General features: G+C 41.1%; 1 protein-coding gene across 5 annotated transcripts in view; it reads right to left on the bottom strand.

Moving 5' to 3' along the window:
* Positions 1 to 20,388, bottom strand: part of DOCK8 (dedicator of cytokinesis 8) — a 246,177-nt gene that overhangs the window by 171,905 nt on the left and 53,884 nt on the right. For all 5 annotated transcript variants that reach the window (XM_032290975.1, XM_032290976.1, XM_032290977.1 and 2 more), the window contains one exon: positions 1,047 to 1,222. In XM_032290975.1, the coding sequence (XP_032146866.1) occupies positions 1,047 to 1,222 (176 nt within the window). The remainder of the gene's footprint in view (positions 1 to 1,046; positions 1,223 to 20,388) is intronic.

The following is a 20,388-nucleotide window of genomic DNA, read 5'->3' as shown; positions in this document are numbered from 1 at the left end:
TCTGGGAAGTGTGTATTTTTAAAACATCATAACTGGACATATGGTCAGTTCTCCTATGTGAGTGAGAACTGTCTGAACAAGAGAGCAAAGGTTCACAATAACACCACCTCATTATCATGCAACCTCCTTAAATTGTGATGAAATAAAATCCAAAATAGAAGTAGAATATCTCAGATTAATGAGGGCAGGGGCTGTGTTTCAGGATCTTCTTTCTGAGACCTTTCGGGGAGGATGAGAAGGTTGAACATGTCCAGGAGGATTTGAGTCTTAATTTTGCCTTTAAAACGAATGTAAATATAAATTTATCCTAAACCTCCAAAGAGACATTTTTTTAAAAAACTTTAGAAGCAATAGGCGTTTCGTTTAGCTATAATTCCATAGTTAGTTTGATACCAAAAGCTCATGCCCAGGCCTATAAACATATAGAATAACCAACTGTAGAAACTCATGCCCTAATTAGCTATTCACATATTCATTCTACAGAGCTCTCCCCACTGTTTTACCACTGCATGACACTTTCTCCAAACGCGGGACTTTGCCCTCTTCATCTTTTTATCTCAGTACCCAGAATATAGTAGATGCTCAATAAACATGGGTTTACCTTATGTTTCTAACTTGATCCAGCCTCATAACTGTAAGCAATTAAAATGCTTTTGGATGGAGGCATTTCAATAATAATTATTAAAAATCTTGACATTTTTGCAAATGGAGAAACTGAGGCTTTGGGAGGTCACCCAAGGTCACTGAGCTGGCAGCCAGGTGGTCTGGCTCCAGAGCCTGTCCTTTTAACCTCCTCCTGAGCATTTCCTCTGGTGCCCCTGCATCCCTTGCACTGTCTTGGTCTCCATGTAGCTTTTCAAAAGCTCTGGCCAAACTAATTTAAAACCTACCTATATTGAGGTGATGATACCATACAGTTGTCCCACACATTTGAACGGATTGAGTAATTTTTTTTTAGTTCAGATCTAGGACATCTCCCCCACCTGCTTATTGAAAACAATCACATGACAGTCACAATCACATCTACATTTAAGAAAACAATTTACCCTTCCTCTGGCAAAGAGGGCTGCAAAGTCCTACATTCCTTTGGTGTGAACACCACATCCAAGTCGTCATCAGTGAGGTCCCCGAGCTCCTGGGCAAGCTGCACATCCAGAGTGTTCAGGTGTGTCATTAGAAGTCCTTCAAAGTCCACCGGCTCCACAGGGTCATAAAACTGAGGCTGGAGGGGCAGGGAAAAGGAAAAGGAGGTTCTCACCCGGTTTTCTGGTAAAAGCACAAAGGCAATCGTAGATATTTGCCTTGCCTTCTTTGAGTTAGTAAGTACTTCGCTCCTGGCGTAAAACAGAGTGACTCTTTGAAGAAGCTGTCAAACACAGAAGTAGTGATATGGAAAAAAATGCAGCACCGAAAGTCAAGTCATAACACGATGAGTAATTAAAATCACACCCCAAGGCAGAATTTTTCTCTCCTTAATTGCAACTTGATGAGGAATCCTGAGGAGATCCAAAATGAGATCACAAAGCTTTGCTGAATTTTTATAATTTCTCCTGCAAAAGCTCTCTGAGGACATCTTTTGTTTACCCAAATACAGTGATGTAGGGAATGGAGGCAATTTTCCAGAAATCCAGGCAAACTCAATGCTCCTTGGCTGAGTATTTAGGCACAGCGTTTCTTTTGGCCTAAGTTATGCTACACATTGGTTCCCGAAAGTACTTCATATATAATCACAGCCGACAGCAAACACCAAGTGTTTCGGTGGCTGAAACACTCCAGGGCAGTGATTTCTAAATGTCACTGGCTTGACTAGTGCTGGTCTGGAAGAAATTTCCACTGGACTGCAGCTACGCAGGCAAACTCAGGGCAATCTGCTGATTTTTCATATGGCTAAATTTACTCATTTTGAAAGAGGTATTCTTTGCTCTTCAATTTTACCTTCCACAGTAGAAGACAGGGGGAATAAAAGAAATGATAGAAATTGATGGCAATTATAAAAATAGTTCTTATAGTTGATAAAATTAAAAGTTGGCAACCCTTCATCAGTCCTCAATTAAAATATATTTTCTTTTCTGTGAAATCCAAAGACTTAAGAATGACTGCCCTAAGAAAGTAAAAGAACTGCTTAGATCAAGTAGATATGTGTCATAATAATAATAACAGCTCTGGGCCGGGTGTGGTGGCTCACACCTGTAATTCTAGCACTTTTCGAGGCCGAGGTAGGTGGATCATGAGGTCAGGAGTTCAAGACCTGCCTGACCAACATGGTGAAACCCCGTCTCTACTAAAGATATAAAAATTAGCTGGGTGGGGTGCCATGTGTCTGTAATCCCAGCTACTTGGGAGGCTTAGGCAGGAGAATTGCTTGAACCTGGGAGGAGGAGGTTGCAGTGAGCCAAGATCGCGCCACTGCACTCTAGCCTGGGTGACAGAGTGAGACTCCATCTCAAAAAACAAAACAAAAAAAATGATAGCAGCTCTATGAAGTGTTCATTTATGGCAGTCTTTGGAGTCATCGGCCAAAGGAGGGGCGGGGTGGGGGGAGTTACTTTCCTCTATCTCTACCCCGCAGCAGCAGGCCAACAAAACAAACACCTTGGATTCTTTATTTGTACAGCCTTGATGGGAGACAAGGGCAGATCCGAGGGAATTACTAACAAAACCGGTTTTGCATCCCTTTGAAACCAAATACCTGTAAGGCCTTCAAGTTGGAGAGGAGAAACAAAGTGCTGCTGAAGAGGCAGGGGGAAATAAGATTAGAGAATGGAGATGTGGCATGGCCCGTCCCCTCCCATTCTTGCTGTCCCTGATGATGGAGGAGACATGAGTGATGCAAGTTAGGGAGTGAGGATGAAGCTGAAAATGAGGCAAAATGTGCCCTACTTCCCATCTGGGATTCTTTTTTTAGCTTTTAGGTTTGGGGATACATGTGAAGGTCTGTTACATAGCTAAACTCGTGTCCCAGAGGTTTGTTGTACAGATTATTTTATTACCCAGGTATTAAGCCTAGTACGTGATAGTTATCATTTCTGCTCCTCTCCCTCCTCCCACCCTCCACCCTCAAGTAGACCCCAGTGTCTGCTGTTCTTTTCTTTGTGTTGGTAAGTTCTCATCATTTAGCTCCCACTTCTAAGTGAGAACATGCAGTTTTTGGCTTTCTATTCCTGTGTTAGTTTTCTAAGGATAATAGCCTTCAGCTCCATCCATGTTCCCATGAAAGACAAGATTTCATTATTTTTATGGCTGCATAGTATTCCATGGTGTATATATCACATTTTCTTTCTCCAGTCTGTAACTGATGTGCATTTAAGTTGATTCCATGACTTTGCTATTGTGAATAACGCTGCAATGAATATTTGTGTGCATGTGTCTTTACGGTAGAATGATTTACATTCCTCTGAGTCTGTACCAAGTGATGAGATTGCTGACTTACATTATCCTATACCATGGCAAAGGAGGGCAGAAGAGAAGGTGACAGGACAACCTTAGTAGCTGAGAGCAATCGTTTCCCATGGTGTCTGGGTGCTATGAGAGTCGGATCTCTTGGTTCTGACTGGGGACCTGGGGGTCAGCTGAAGAGAGCACTATAGTCCTTACCAGGGTGCCTCTCAAAATGAAACAACAGGAACCAGTAGGAGCTAAAGGAGCCAGAGATCAGCCTGTGCAGGAGCTAGATGAGGACTGAGTTTGCATTAGGACACTGCTGAACTCTGCCAGAGGAAACCACAGGCACCATCTATGCACAAGACAAAACCATCTGTCAATCTGCCACAGACACCTCCATAGGACCAACCTTACAGAATAAAGAGGATTCTCCCACTCCCCTGCCCCACCCACCCACCACATAGAACACAGAGTTTAGAGTCAGGGACTGAGTGACTGCTATGGGAAATAATGAAAACTATGTATTTTTCCAGCTCCAACCTTATTAGTATAAAGTTTATACCCATTTAAGTAATAATTATTGAGCATTACTATGTGCAAAGAAATTGGACTAGGATTGTCTCATTTAATCTTCACTATAACCCTTTGAGGTATGCATTCTTATTGAAAGTTGAATTCAACTGGTGTTTCAGAATTTTGAATTTTTTGTATCATGTCATATTTACATATACACAATGAGACATCTAGGGGATGGAACCTAACTCTAAACATTAAATTCATTTATGTTTCATATATATCTTATACACATAGCCTGAAGGTAATTTTATACCATATTTTTAATAATTTTGTGCATGAGGAATTCTATTCAGTCATAACAAACAATGAAATCATGTCTCTTGCAACAACATGGATGGAACTGGAGGCCATCATCTTAAGTGAAAAGACTCAGGAAGAGAAAGACAGGCATCACTGTTTTCACTCAGAAGTGGGAGCTAAATAATGTGTACACATGAACATAGAAAGCTAGGCATTAGAGACTTAGAGTAGGAAGGTGGGGGGGTAAGGGATGACAAATAACCTAATGAATACAATGGACACTACTTGGGTGATGGAGACACCAAAAGCCCAGGCTTTACCACCATGCAGTATGTCCATGTAACAAACTGCACTTGTGCCACCTACACTTATACAAATAAAAAAAGGATTCTGTGTATGAAACAATGTTTTGACTGTATTTTGACTGTGACCTGTCACATGAGGTCAAGCGTGGAATTTTACACTTGTGGCGTCATGTAGGAACACAAAAACCTTCGGATTTTGGAACATTTTAAATTTTGGATTTTCAGATTAGGGATGCTCAGCCTATATCCTCATTTTACAGGGGAGGAAAGTGAGGCTGGAGATTTAATAATTTTCCCAAGATTTCACAGCTAGGGAGTGGCCCATCTGGAATTCAAACCGAGGCAGGCTCATGTTCTTAACTGCTATAATTTTGATTGTTTTCTTTTGCAGGCCTTTCAAGAAATCTGTATTTTTTGAAATAATCAAAACACCAGGCAATAGTAAGCGTGTTTGGAAGTCAGTCAAATAATATATTTACCATGACCCACAAATTCCACTATGAGCTGCTCATAAGATTGGTTGCTCAGAGTAATAAAATAAATAGAAGTGATAATAAGTGTAAACTTACTATGAAGACTATCAATTACTCAAGAAGAGACAATGGAAATATACACTTCAAAATTATACCAAAGCATAGTTTGAAGCAAGGTGACATGAGCCCCAAAGCTAGTAAGTGGCAGCCTCATGGAGATATGACATTTGTGTGCAATCATCAGTGAGAAAAAATTTCACTTCCTGCCAGAGAATAATACTCGTCATGTTGGGCAGACACAGTGGCTCACGCCTGTAGTCCCAGCACTTTGGGAGGCCAATGCAGGAGAATTACTTGAGCCAGCAGTTTGAGACCAGCCTGGGCAAAAAAGTGAGACTCTGTCTTTACAAATTATTTTTTTAAAGTTAGACAGGTGAGATCCAAGATGGCCAAATAGGAACAGCTCTGGAATGCAGTTCCCAGCGAGAACGCAGAGGGCAAGTGATCACTGCATTTCCAAGCAAGTTTTTACTGCCCGCAGACCAGGAGATTCCCAGGCAGAAAAGTGCCACGACTCCCCAGCATGACTGTTTCAGCCAATGTAGCGAGTTTCCGCACAAAAACTCACACAAATCTGGGTGACCGTTTCAACTGGTGCCTGGAACACCTCGGAGACAGAATTGCCCATTCAACCGAAAAAGAGGGGGCTGAAACAGGGAGCCAGGTGATCTGGCTTGGTGGGTACCACCCCCACAAAGATCAGCAATCTGAAATGCTCTGGATTGAGTTTCACAGCAAGCATGGCTGGACCCGGGATGGTCCAGCTCTGTGGGGGGAATGGCATCTGCCATTACTGAGGCAGTCCACCACTCCCAAGGCAGTCCACCATTACCAAGGCAGTCCACCCATTACCAAGGCAGTCTGCCATTACTGAGGTAATCCGCCATTACTGAAGCAGTCTGCCATTACAGAGACAGTCTGCCATTACTGAGGCAGACAGCCATTACCAAGGCAGTTCTAACTACACCTCTATAAATAAAACCGCAAGGAAGTTCACATAGCAGCTGGGCAGAGCCCATGGCAACTCAGCAACACCTCTGCTGGCAGACTGTGACTAGGCTACCTCCTCGCTGGGCAGGGCATCTCTGAAAAAAGGCAGCAGCATATCAGGAACTTATAAATAAAGCCCCACCTTCCCAGGACAGAGCACCGGGGGAAAAAAAGGTGGTTATGAGTTCTGCTGCAGCAGACTTAAACATACCTGCCCAGCAGCTCTAAATGGAATAACGCAGCTCACAGCTCAGCACTTGAACTCCTATAAGGGACAGACTATCTCCTCAAGCAGTTACCCGACCCCCATATATCCAAAGAGACACCTCATAAAGGAGAGCTCAGGCTGACATCTGGCGGGTAGCCTTCTGGGACAAAGATAACAGAAGAAGAAACTGGCAGTTACCCTTACTGTTCTGCAGCCACCATAGGTGATCCCCAGGCAAGCAGGGTCTGGAGTGAACCTCCAGCAGTCCTACAGCAGAGGGGCCTGACTGTTAGAAGGAAAACTAAAAAACAGAAAGAAATAACTTCATCATCAGCAAAAAGGATGTCCACTCAGAGACCCCATCTGAAAGTCGCCAACTACAAAGACCACAGGTAGATAAATCCACAATGATGGGAAGAAACTGGTGCAAAAAGGATGGAAACACCCAAAACCAGACTGCCTCTCCTCCTCCAAGGGATCACAACTCCTCACCAGCAAGAGAACAAGGCTGGATGGAGAATGAACCTGATGAACTGACAGAAACAGGCTTCAGAAAGTGGGTAGTAACAAACTTCTCTGAGCTAAAAGAACATGTTCTAACCCAATGCAAAGAAACTAAGAACCTTGAAAAAAGGTTTCATGAAATGCTAACAAGAATCAACAGCTTAGAGAAGAATATAAATGAATTGATGAAGTTGAAAAACACAACATGAGAACTTCACAAAGCATACACAAGTTTCAATAGCTGGAATCGACCAAGCAGAAGAAAGGATATTAGAGATTGAAGATCAACTCAATGAAATAAAATGACAAGGCAAGATAAGAGAAAAAAGATTAAAAATAAATGAACAAAGCCTCCAAGAAATATGGGATTATGTGAAAAGACCTAATCTATGTTTGATAAGTGTACCTGAATGTGATGGATGGAATGAATCCAAGCTGGAAAACACTCTTCAGGATATTATCCAGGAGAACTTCCCCAACCTAGCAAGGCAGGCCAATATTCAAGTCCAGGAAATACAGAGAACACCACAAAGATATTCCTCAAGAAGTGCAACCCCAACTCACAGAAGCGTCAGATTCACCAGGGTTGAAATGAAGGAAAAATGCTAAGGGTAGCCAGAGAGAAAGGTCGGGTTACCCACAAAGGGAAGTCCATCAGACTCACAGAGGATCTCTTGGCAGAAACCCTACAAGTCAGAAGAGAGTGGGGGCCAATTTTCAACATCCTTAAAGAAAAGAACTTTCAACCCAGAATTTCATATCCAGCCAAACTAAGCTTCATAAGCAAAGGAGAAATAAAATCCTTTATGAACAAGCAATTGCTGAGAGATTTCATCACAACCAGGCCTGCCTTACAGGAGCTCCTGAAAGAAGCACTAAACATAGAAAAAAACAACCAGTACCAGTCAATCCAAAAATGTACCAAATGGTAAGTAGCACCGACACAATGAAGAAACTGCATCAACTAATGGGCAAAACAACCAGCTAGCATCAAAATGGCAGGATCAAATTTACACATAACAATATTAACCTTAAATGTAAATGGGCTAAATGCCCCAATCAAAAGACACAGACTGTCAAATTGGACAAAAAGTCAAAACCCACCAGCGTGCTGTATCCAGGAAACCCACCTCATGTGCAAGGACACACATAGGCTCAAAATAAAGGAATGGAGGAAGATTTACCAAGCAAATGGAGAGCAAAAAAAAAGCAGGAGTTGCAATCCTAGTCTCTGATAAAATAGACTTTAAACCAACAAAGATCAAAAGAGACAAAGAAGGGCATTACATAATGGTAAAAGGATCAATGCAACAAGAAAAGCTAATTAAACTAAATATATACGCACCCAATATAGGAGCACCCAGATACATAAAGTTCTTAATGACCTTCTTAAAGAGACTCAGACACCCACGCAATAATAGTGGGAGACTTTAACACTCCACTGTCAATATCAGACAGATCAACGAGACAGAAAATTAACAAGGATATCCAGGACTTGAACTCAGATCTGGACCAAGCAAAACTAATAGACATTTACAGAATTCTCCACCCCAAATCCACAGAATATACATTCTTCTCAGCACCACATCACACCTACTCTAAAATTGACTAAATAATTGGAAGTAAATCACTCCTCAGCAAATGCAAAAGAATGGCAATCATAACAAACAGTCTATCAGACCACAATGCAATCAAATTAGAACTCAGGATTAAGAAACTCAGAACCGCACAGCTTCATGGAAATTGAACAACTGGCTCCTGAAAGTTGACTGGATAAACAATGAAATGAAGGCAGAAATATAGACATTCTTCGAAACCAACGAGAACAAAGACACAACATACCACAATCTCTGGGACACAGTTAAAGTAGTGTCTAGAGGAAAATCTATACCAATAAATGCCCACCTGAGAAGCAAGGGAAGATCCAAAATAGACACCCTATCATCAAAATTGAAAGAGCTAGAGGAGCAAGATCAAAAAAACTCAAAAGCTAGCAGAAGACAAGAAATTACTAAGATCACAGCAGAAATGAAGGAGACAGAAACACAAAAAACCCTTAAAAAAATCAATAAATCCAGGAGCTGGTGTTTTGAAAAAAATCAACAAAATAGACCACTAGCCAGAAGAAAAGAAAAGAGAGAAGAATCAAATAGATGCAATAAAGGGGATATCACCACAGATTCCACAGAAATACAAACTACCATTAGAGATTACTACAAACAGCTCTATGCACATAAACCAGTAAACCTTAAAGAAATGGATAAATTCCTGGTCACTTGCACCCTCCCAAGCCTAAACCAGGAAGAAGTCAAAACCGTGAATAGATATAACAAGGGCTGAAGTTCAGGCAGCAATTAATAGCCTACCAACCAATAAAAGCCCAGGTCCAGATGAGTTCACAGCCAAGTCTACCAGACACAAAAAAAGGAGCTGGTACCACTCCTTCTGAAACTATTCCAAACAATCCAAAAAGAGGGAATCCTTCCCAAATCATTTTATGAGACTAACATCATTCTGATACCAAAACCCAGCAGAGACTCAACAAGAAAAGAAAACTTCAGGCCAATATTCATGATGAACATTGAAACAAAAATCTTCAATAAAATACTGGCAAACCGATTTGCAACAGCATATCAAAAGCTTATCCATCATGATTAAGTAGGCTTCATCCTGGGGATGCAAGGCTGGTTCAACATACGCAAGTCTATAGACATAATTCACCACATAAATGGAACCAAAGACAAAAAACACATGATTATCTCAACACATGCAGAGAAGGCCTTTGACAAAATTCAACAGCCCTTTATGTTAAAAATTCTCAGTAAGTTAGGTATTGATGGAACATATCTTAAAATAATAAAAGCTATTTATGACAAACCCACAGCCAATATCATACTGAATGGGCAAAAACTGGAAGCATTCCCTTTAAAATGTGGCACTAGACAAGGATTCCCTCACTCACCACTCCTATCCAAGATAGTATTGGAAGTTCTAGCCAGAGCAATCAGGCAAGAAAAAGAAATAAAGGGTATTCAATTAGGAAAGGAGGAAGTCAAATTGTCTCCATTTGCAGACAACATGACTATATATTTAGAAGACCCCATTGTCTCAGCCCAAAATCTCCTGAAACTGATAAGCAACTTCAGCAAAGTCTCAGGATACAAAATCAATGTGCAGAAATCACAAGCATTCCTATACATCAATAACAGACTTAAAGAGAGCCAAATCAAGAACAAATTGCCATTCACAATTGCTACAAAGAGAATAAAATACCTAGGAATACAACTAACAAAGGATGTGAAGGACCTCTTCAAGGAGAACTACAAACCACTGCTCAACGAAATAAGAGAGGACACAAACAGATGGAAAACATTCCATGCTCATGGTTAGGAAGAATCAATATTGTGCAAATGGCCATACTGCCCAAAGTAATTTACAGATTCAACGCTATCCCCATCAAGCTACCAATGACCTTCTTCACAGAACTGGAAAAAAACACCTTAAACTTCATATAAAACCAAAAGAGAGCCCGCATAGCCAAGTCAGTTCTAAGCAAAAAGAACAAAACCAGAAGTATCATACTACCTGACTTCAAACTATACTACAAGCCTACAGAAATCAAAAGAGCATGGTACTGGTACCAAAACAGAGATATAGACCAATGAAACAGAACAGAGGCCTTGGAGGCCACGCCACACATCTACAACCATCTGACCTTTGACAAACCTGACAAAAACTAGCAATGGGGAAAGGACTCCATGTTTAATAAATGGTGTTGGGAAAACTGGCTAGCCATGTGCAGAAAGCAGAAACTGGACCCCTTCCTGACACCTTACACTAAAATTAACTCCAGTTGGATTAAAGACTTAAACATAAGACCTAACACCATAAAAACCCTAGAAGAAAACCTAGGCAAAACCATTCAGGACATAGGCATAGGCAAGAACTTCATGACCAAAACACCAAAAGCACTGGCAACAAAAGCCAAAATAGGCTAATGGGATCTAATTAAACTCCAGACCTTCTGTACAGCAAAAGAAACAATCATTAGAATGAACCAGCAACCATCAGAATGGGAAAAAGTTTTTGCAATCTACCCATCTGACAAAGGGCTCATATCCAGAATCTACAAAGAAATAAAACAGATTTACGAGAAAAACAAACAAACCCATTCAAAAGTAGGTGAAGGATATGAACAGACACTTTTCAAAAGAAGACATATATGAGGACAACAAACATGAAAAAATGCTCATCATCACTGATCATTATAGAAATGCAAATCAAAACCACATTGAGATACCATCTCATGCCAGTTAGAATGGCGATCATTAAAAAATCTGGAGACAACAGATGCTGGAGAGGATGTGGAGAAATAGGAACACTTTTACACTATTGGTGGGAGTGTAAATTAGTTCAACCATTGTGGAAGACAGTGTGGCGATTCCTCAAGGACTTAGAAATAGAAATTCCATTTGACCCAGCAATCCCATTACTGGGTATATACCCAAAGGATTATAAATAGTTCTATTATAAAGACACATGCACATGTATGTTCATTGAGGCAGTGTTTAGCAAAGACCTGGAATCAACGCAAATGTCCATTGATGATAGACTGGACAAGGAAAATGTGGCACATATACACCATGGAATACTATGCATGGAATACATGAACGATGAGTTCATGTCCTTTGTAGGGACATGGATGAATCTGAAAACCATAATTCTTAACAAACTGACACAAGAACAGAAAATCAAACACCGAATGTTCTCACTTATAGGCAGGTATTGAACAATGAGAACACATGGACACAGGGAGGGGAGCATCACACACTTAGATCTGTGGGGGGGATCTAGGGGAGGGACAGCGGGGGGTAGGGAGTTTGGGAGGGATAACATGGGGAGAAATGCCAGATATAGGTGATGGGGATGGAGGCAGCAAACCACATTGCTATGTATGCACCTATGCAACAATCCTGCATGTTCTACACGTATACCCCAGAACCTAAAGTGCAATAAAATATATTAAAAAAAAAAAAAAAGTTAGATGGGTGTGGTGGTGCACCACCTATACTCTTGGCTATTCCAAGGCTGAGGTGGGAGAAACTCTTGGGCCCAGCAGTTCTAGGCTGCAGTGAGCTATGATCACACCACCGCACTCTAGCCTGGGTGACAGAGGGAGATCCTGTCTTAAAAAAAACAGAAACAAACAAAAAACCCCTAAACTTGTCAAGTCCCTGAAATTTGAAGCCACAAATGATGAAAAACCTGGCTGACAACAGCCCCTGTTTATAGGCGAGACTGTCCAGGGGGAAAGAATGGCTGATTTCCTCCCTTAGCAATGGTGCACGAAGTATCTATTGGGTAGGACATGCTGAGTCCTTGAGTTGTTGGCCATTAGGGATACAGAAGAGTACAGGCAGCTATTCTCTTGGAGTTGCACTCTAATAAACCATGAGGTGGTGAAATATGCAACTTTCTCACACATAAATAATGCCATTATTTGGTGGGGGAATTTGATAAAGAACATATATCATCATTAAGCACTAACTGTGTGGCAGTGTGCCAAGGGCAACATACCCAGTTGATGATAAAGTCATAAACTCTTGAGGTCTGTTCCAGTACTGAAGAGATGGTAAGCACAAACAGTAATGACAGCATTACTGAGTATGGTTCTAGCACCACACTCAAGTTGGCATTTAATAGTCTGTTCCCCTACTCTTTCTACACTGAAACTAAATCGGGAGCAAACTGGTCTTGCCCTTGGTAAGTGGGTGGAGACCCTCAATGCTGTTAACTAGGCCTCCTATCTGTAGTTCCTCTTGCAAATTCAAATAACCAAGAACCAAAAAGATTTCTGTTGTCTAAACTATCAGGAGTCTTATTTTCAAGAGCAGGCATTTCTATGAGGCAATCAACACACACACAAACACAAATACACACATCTAGTGATATGCAAAAGAAGAAAACAAATATTGGAGAATGTTACAGTGACATTACATCTCACTAGGGATGAAGTTTAGAAACAGGGTTGGGTAGGGAATGAGGAATTTTCAAAGATCAGTTCAAGGCAACATCTGGGTCCCTGGAAGCTTAAAAGTCAAACATGAAAATTAACTGTTTTGTTTTCTCTGCAGTTGTGCTGTATGTGTGGTCTGGTAGTCAGTGGAGGCCAAATACTAGTTTTAATGAAGATCAGAGTAATTTCAAGAAAGTCACCTTTACATCATGATTTTTCACACTATGCATATCATTTGTTATATGTAGTAACACAAAAAAATCAAAAATCGAAAACCAAAACAACTATTTTTTTCTTGAGATAGAGTCGCACTCTGTTACCAGAGTGCAGTGGCATGATCTTGGCTCACTGCAACCTCCGCCTCCTGGATTCAAGTAATTCTTGTGCCTCAGCCTCCCGAGTAGCTGGGATTACAGGTACATGCCACCACGCCTGGCTAATTATTGTAATTTTAGTGGAGACGGCGTTTCACCATGTTGGCCAGGCGGGTCTCAAGCGATCCACTCACCTCGGCCTCCCAAAGTACTGGGATTACAGGTGAGAGCCACCGCACCCAACTCCTTTTTAAAAATAAGGTAAAAATACTTAAGACTGTAAATGTTCCTAAACCAGGCTTTACCTTTTGTGATGGCTTCATGACGTGTCAACTTGGCTTGGCTGAACTACATTCTGTTGAATTCCCTTTCCAGTATGTTTTCAGTCAGGGTGGGCTAAAAGAGAGGTCTCTTGCAAGAGCTGGAGGGCAGAAGGGAGACTGTGGCCATTTTGTAGCACACATACACCTTTTTCCAGTTACACAATCAAGCAGTAATTTAGGTGCTTCTGTGAAGGGAATATTGCCAATGTAATTAAAGTCCCTAAACAGCTGACTTTAAGTTAATCACAGCGAGATTACCCTGGGTGGGCCTGACTTAGCCAGTTGGAAGCCTTTTCTAAGAAGGTAGAGGCTCTCTGGAAGTTCGGACTCCAGGCTTCAGCTTGTGCCCAAGGGGGCTCAGTCTGTTTGAAATATTTCCTTCCTGTCTGCCCTGTGGACTTTTGAGCTTGCTTAGCCAAGCACCGGCAGCAGGCAAGCCAACACCTTCATACACATGCACGTGTATTTCCTACAGGTTCTGTTGCTCTGGTTGAACCTGCATGATACACTTCCTTTCATTCATCTAACAAATATTATTGGGTACCTACAGCAGTGAGACACTAGGCTAAAGAGACAGTCACTTCCCTCAAGCAATTTTCAATATTTCTCTTGTGAAAGCTTATGCAATCTTTCTTTTTAGTTATTTTTTTCAGACTCCTGGTCAGCAGACTGGAAACACACACACAAAATAATTAGAAATATCCCCAAAGCTTAAATTATCCACAACCAAATGTTCATTTTTAAAATTAAGCAAGTTTGAGATTTCCCTTGCCCCCTAACACATGCCAAAGGCTATTTCTCCTGACAAAGGGTAGGATTCAATTTGTTCTTAAATTGAAAATTCCTACAACCCCAAAACCATCTCTGGTAAAAATTAATCTATATAGCTCCTAACACAGTGTGGTATACAGATAGCATACTGATAGCTAATTCAAACCACAAATCTAAACAATATTTCCCAAATAGGACAGTGAAAACAGGGAGGTTAAATGACTTGCCCCAAATCACATGGGCAGTCACAGAGGACCTGCCTCCCCAGTTACAGCATTGGGGAGGCTTCATGTCACTCCCGGTGGAGATGGGAAGAGGCATGATGTCTCCAGGTGGTACACCTGTATCCCTCATGAATGTTGATTTACCCTTTGGAGAGCAGGCCTCACATTTACTTGGCTGTCTACAACAGACAAGCCTTGTCAAAGTCACCTAGGACTTCATGTTGCCAAATTCAATGGTTTTTGCTCAGTCCTGGTTTATTGGACACAGTGCACTGGACCCAGTCGATCACTCTCTCCCTTTTGACATACTTTCTTCTCATGGAAGGCAACCAATTGTCTCAGTGTGTCCTAGTCTTTGAAAGTCTCATGTACTGAGAAAATTCTCAGTCCCAGGCGAATTGTGACAGTTGGTTACTCTACCTTACAGATACCACTTTTATTAGGTTTTCCTCCTACTATGCAGTGCCCTGGAGTTCAATTCTAAATCTCTTCTCAATCTGCATTCAATCTCAAATGATCTCATCCACTGCCATGCCTTTAAATATATATATTTTTAAATTACAAGTTTATGTCTGCAGTCTCAACTTCTGCCATAAATTCCAGGTTGACTTTTCCAATTACACCTCAGCATCACTACTTGGTAATTTAACAGGCCTCTCAAACACAATGAGTTCAAAACTAACTCTTAACTTTCCTGGCAATCTCTTCCCATACCCTCCATACCTCCACACCTCTGCAAGTGGCAATTCCAGTCCACCAGGTGCCCAGGCAGAAAACATTAAAGCCAATGTTGATTCTTCTCTTTCTTTTACACTCTACACACAACCCATCAGAAAATCCTATCCACTTTGCTTCTAAAATATAGCCAGAATCCAAACACTTCTCACCTTCTCTTCTGCCACCACCCTAGTCCAAAGCACTGCCATTGCTCTCCTGAGTTACTGTGGCATCTTCCTAACCGCTGTCCCTTGCCCAGTCTATTTTCCACACTGCAGTCATAGTGACCCTTATCAAAAGTCAGATGGTTCCACGCCAATGCTCATGGCATACAGCAGCTTTCTGTCTTAGAGTAGGAGTCAGTGTCATTCTACAGTCTCTGAGGCCTGTGACCCAGCCCTGCTTTCTCTAGGACTGCATTTCCTGCTGCCCATTCTGTTCAGGCCACATTCTGCTTCCCTGCTGTTTCTGGAGCATGTCACAAATTGAAAGTCTTGGGGACTTCGTACTTGCTCTTCCTTCTGACTGGAATATTTTTCCTTCAGATATCTGTCAAGATCATTCAGAATTCTGCCCCAGTGCCTCCTTTCCAGATAGAGGCCTTCACAGATGACACAATCTAAAAGCATCTCTTCTGAGTCACTATTTCCTTCTTCAAAGCCCTCAATAGTCCCTGATACAAACGACATTTACTATTTGTCTGTGTCTGTCCCTCATTCTGAAAATCAAACTCTATGAGGATAGGCTTTCTATTGTATTCATTATTGTATCTTCAGTCTCACTGCTGTGCCAGCAGTTCCTGGCACAGAGACTCAATACATATTTCTTAAATGAATGAATAAGCTCTCTACTATCTTTAAGGGAAGCTGAAGGCAGTAAAGTTCTTCTAGCTCCTGTGATATCCAAGTTCTGTACTTTATGGACTAAACACTTTCCTACTTCTGCCAACAACATTCTTTCACTGATACCACTGAGAGGGAGATGCTGACATGCCACCAAGGGCATCGTTCTAGTTTTACCAAGGCTGCGTTGATTCCTCTACTGCACAATGACAATAAAGAAATGCCTGCTCTACATGCAGAATGCCCGCACTCTTTCATGTTATCTTTCACTGCGAATTTGCGTGAAGACTATCTTGAGATCTTCATTTTCCATCACGCTCCTTCCAGTGAAATCAATGAAATCTAAGAATAGCCCAACTCCTTGAAAGATAAAGTACAAAATAACAATAGAATCAAAAGAACAAAAGAGGACCATATTTATCAGGCAATTAACTACTGAAGTCACCCTAAGCTGTAAAAGGAAAAAGGTTGCTTTATTGTACAGAAACCTATACACATAACACAAATAAATGCCTTCTAAGCTATGAGACTCTTTTTTTAAAAACATAAATGTTACATATACAAACATGCCACGTAACCATGGTGTTTGGTACATATCCAGGATGTGGCTTTTTACATGCTTTTCTTCAGTCAGAGCCGTTAGGGTCCAGCTAATTCATTCCATCTCACTTCAAAACTTTTCTATTCTCATTTTTCAAAATAGAATTTTTCCCTCCATAAAATATGTAGCTGAAGGTTATTAACCACCTATATAATGTCTCGGATCTTCTTTACCTCCTCAGGGCACGATCCCAACTCTTTCTTTTCCTGCATGTTTTATTCCTCTTTCTACTTTCTTTTCTTTTCTTTTTTAGAGACAGAGTCTCGCTCTGTTGCCCAGGCTGGAGTACTGTGGCTCAAACATGGCTCACTGCAGCCTTGAACTCCTGAGCTCAAGTGATCCTTCTTTCTCAGCCTCCCAAGTAGCTGGGACTAAAGACGTATGCCACCATGCCTGGTTAACTTTTATTTTATTTTTTATTTTTTTGTAGAGATGAGATCTTGCTATGTTGCCTAGGCTGGCCTCAAACTCTTGGCTTCAATCTATTCTCCTCCCTCTGCCTTCCAAATTGCTGGGATTACATACAGGTATAAGCCACTGTGCCCACGCTTCTACTTGGAACAATCAGAAAATAGGCTAGGTGTAATGACTCATGCCTGTAATCCAAGCACTTTGGGAGGCCAAGGCAGGTGGATCACTGAAGCTCAGAGTTCAAGACCAGCCTGGCAACATGGCAAAACTCCGTCTCTACAAAAAAAAAAAAAATACAAAAATTAGCCAGGTGCAATGGTGCACCTGTTATCCCACCTAGTTGGGAGGCTGAGGCAGGAACATCGGTTGAGCCTGGGAGGTGGAGTTTGCTATGAGCCGAGGTTGCACCACTGCACTACAGCCTGAGTGACACAGTGAAAAGAAAATAGTATTCTACGGTTTCATTTTAACAGAGATACTGATTATAGACTTGTTTGCTTAAATAGGTGGCTGGCATCACAGGGTCTCTGGTCAATCTCTTCACATAGCTGTGGCAACAGAGAATGCTGAAGCCAAAGAGGGATATTTACTAGCCACAGCTGCCTTCACGGGGATATTGACTAGCCACAGCTGCCTTCTAGCCCTGATCACAAAGGATTTTGGTAGGAGTGTCAAATAGACCCGGGACAAGTTTATCATCACATCTAGAAAACCAACTTCAAATGATGGATTCCCTTCATATTAAAAAATGTGAAATTCAAAAATATTTTATGTACTTTGAAAATATGTATACAATTATCAGACCTGACATTAATAGTTGAGTTTTTTAAAAAAACCAATAAAACAAAAATCAACATGAAACATAACCCTTCCTCTCATCTGATTTATAAGATTTATGACAGAAGCCACTATATTTTCTATGGATACATCTGTAGGGTTAGTAAGTGATCTTTGCTTACTACACCTTCTGAAATTCAAAGCGCACAGGACAACAAAAGGAATGCTACCTTTCTTTATATTGTTCCCCCTATTTGGAATACTTCTACCTTTAAAATCAAAGTTCTTTAAATGAGCCGGGCACAGTGGCTCGAGCCTGTAATCCCAGAGCATTGGAAGGCCAAGGTGGGCGGATCACCTGAGGTCAGGAGTCAGAGATCCAGTCTCTACTAAAAATACAAAAATTAACTGGGCATGGTGGTGGGCACCTGTAATCCCAGCTACTTAGGACCCTACAGCAGGAGAATTGCTGAACCCAGGAGGCAGAGGTTTCAGTGAGCTGAGATCGTGCCACTGCACTCCAGCCTGGGCGACAGAGGGAGATTCCATTTCAAAAACAATAAAAATAGGACAGGCATGGTGGCTCACACAGTAATCCCAGAACTTTGGGAGGCCGAGGCGGGTGGATCGCTTGAGGTCAGGAGTTTGTGACCAGTCTGGCCAACATGGTGAAACCCAGTTTCTACTCAAATACAAAAATTAGCCAGGCCTGGTGTCACACGCTTATAGTCCCAGCCACTAGGGAGGCTGAGGCAGGAGAATAGCTAAAACCTGGGAGGTGGGGGTTGTAGTGAGCCAAGATCAAGCCACTACACTCCAGCCTGGGTGACAGAACAAGACTCCATCTCAAAAAATAAATTAAAAAATTAAATAAATAATAAATAAAGTTCTTTAAATGATTCTCAACCTGGGAGGCAAGTTAAAGTCCCCAGGGAACTTTAAATTACTGATGCTTGGACCCCCAGGAATTCTGATTGAATTGTCCCTAGCTAATTCTAATGTCCAGTCAGGGCTGTGAACCCTTGCTCCAAGTCTTCTCAGTCTTCTCCATCAAGCTTTTGCCTCCTATTATATTATGTATCCTTTTCTCTTCTAAACACCTGCCACTTTCGAAGCCAGTATAAATATTCTGTATTACCTGTTCTCCCAAATGGTTCATCAAGCCCTTCAGAGCTGAAGTCACCTTTTAGTCACCATTTTTTAATCTCCCACAGTGACTCCACAGTGCCAAATCGTAAGACAGCAATATTAGCCAATACATACAAAGGACCTCTTACGTAATTCTATACTTCCTAGTAGGGACAGCATTATTATGCCAATTTTACAAATGAAGAAACTGAAGAAATTCAGAGAGATTAAGTGGCTTGTCACAAATTACATGACTAATAAATGATGACTGTACTTCATCTCAGATTCACCTACTCCAAGCTCTTCACTCTTGCAAAATGGCAGCAACCACAAAAACGTGTAGTTGATTAGGTTCTAAATAACTTGACTTCAATGAAACACTTTTTAAAATTGAACAGCCATTTGTATCAGCAAGTGGGGACATTGAAATGGTGGTTGTAAAAATAAACATAAGAGAAACAAAGGTCAGAACCGCACTTGGTCTTATTTTTCAATTGGCCAAAATAATGCAATGAAAACCTATGGATTCTCATTTAACAAAAGTTTTCTAAAGCAGCTTTAGGTTGAGTCTTTACATGATAAACAACTCCTTTGCCTTGCTAGAAATGAATCTTGTTGACACGTTCCATTATCTTTCCATGAAAAGAAATTTTTTTTAAAAAAAGGTAAAAGGAAATCACCATGTAAGTTCTTTTGGGGAATCTTCATTCGGGCAGATGACTCAAGGGGAAGAATAGCCGCTTCATTCTGAGGTTATAACACGATACCAAGTAAACATTACAAAGATGAGATCTCCTAAGCAGACTAAGAAAGAAAGAAAGAAAGAGAGAGAAGAGAGAAAGAAAGAAATAAACAGAAAGCAAGCAAGCAAGCAAGAAATATATTGTAAAGGATATTCACATGCAAATAGAACCAGGACTAAATGATGACTCGAAGGAACAGCTGATTCTTGTATATTTAACATTTTTACTTATTGTTGCTAGTTTCTTGATATCTTCTCTTAGAAAATGGAAGCCACATGTTAACTTCACTACCCAGCAATGTAGCAATTCATCAAAATTCACTTCCATCAAAACCTACTGAGGAGGCAGCAAACTATCGAACAAATGCTTACAAATATTAAACATTTTTTCCTAGATATACAATCATGTCGTCTGCAAATAGAGAAATAGGAACACTTTTGCACTGTTGGTGGGAGTGTAAATTAGTTCAACCATTGTGGAAGACAGTGTGGCGATTCCTCAAGGACCTAGAAATAGAAATTCCATTTGACCCAGCAATCCCATTACTGGGTATATATCCAAAGGATTACAAATCGTTCTACTATAAGGACACGTGTACACGAATGTTCATTGCAGCACTGTTTACAATAGCAAAGACCTGGAACCAACCCAAATGCCCATCGACGATAGACTGGATAGGGAAAATGTGGCACATATACACCATGGAATATTATGCAGCCATCAAAAACGATGAGTTTGGGTCCTTTGTAGGGACATGGATGAACCTGGAAACCATCATTCTCAG

Source organism: Sapajus apella, unplaced genomic scaffold (genome assembly GCF_009761245.1).
Source record: "Sapajus apella isolate SASKATOON/1434 unplaced genomic scaffold, GSC_monkey_1.0 scaffold24, whole genome shotgun sequence".
Taxonomy (NCBI): Eukaryota; Metazoa; Chordata; class Mammalia; order Primates; family Cebidae; genus Sapajus; species Sapajus apella.
Note: the sequence above shows the minus strand (reverse complement) of the source record. Positions and strands in the feature narration are given on the sequence as shown.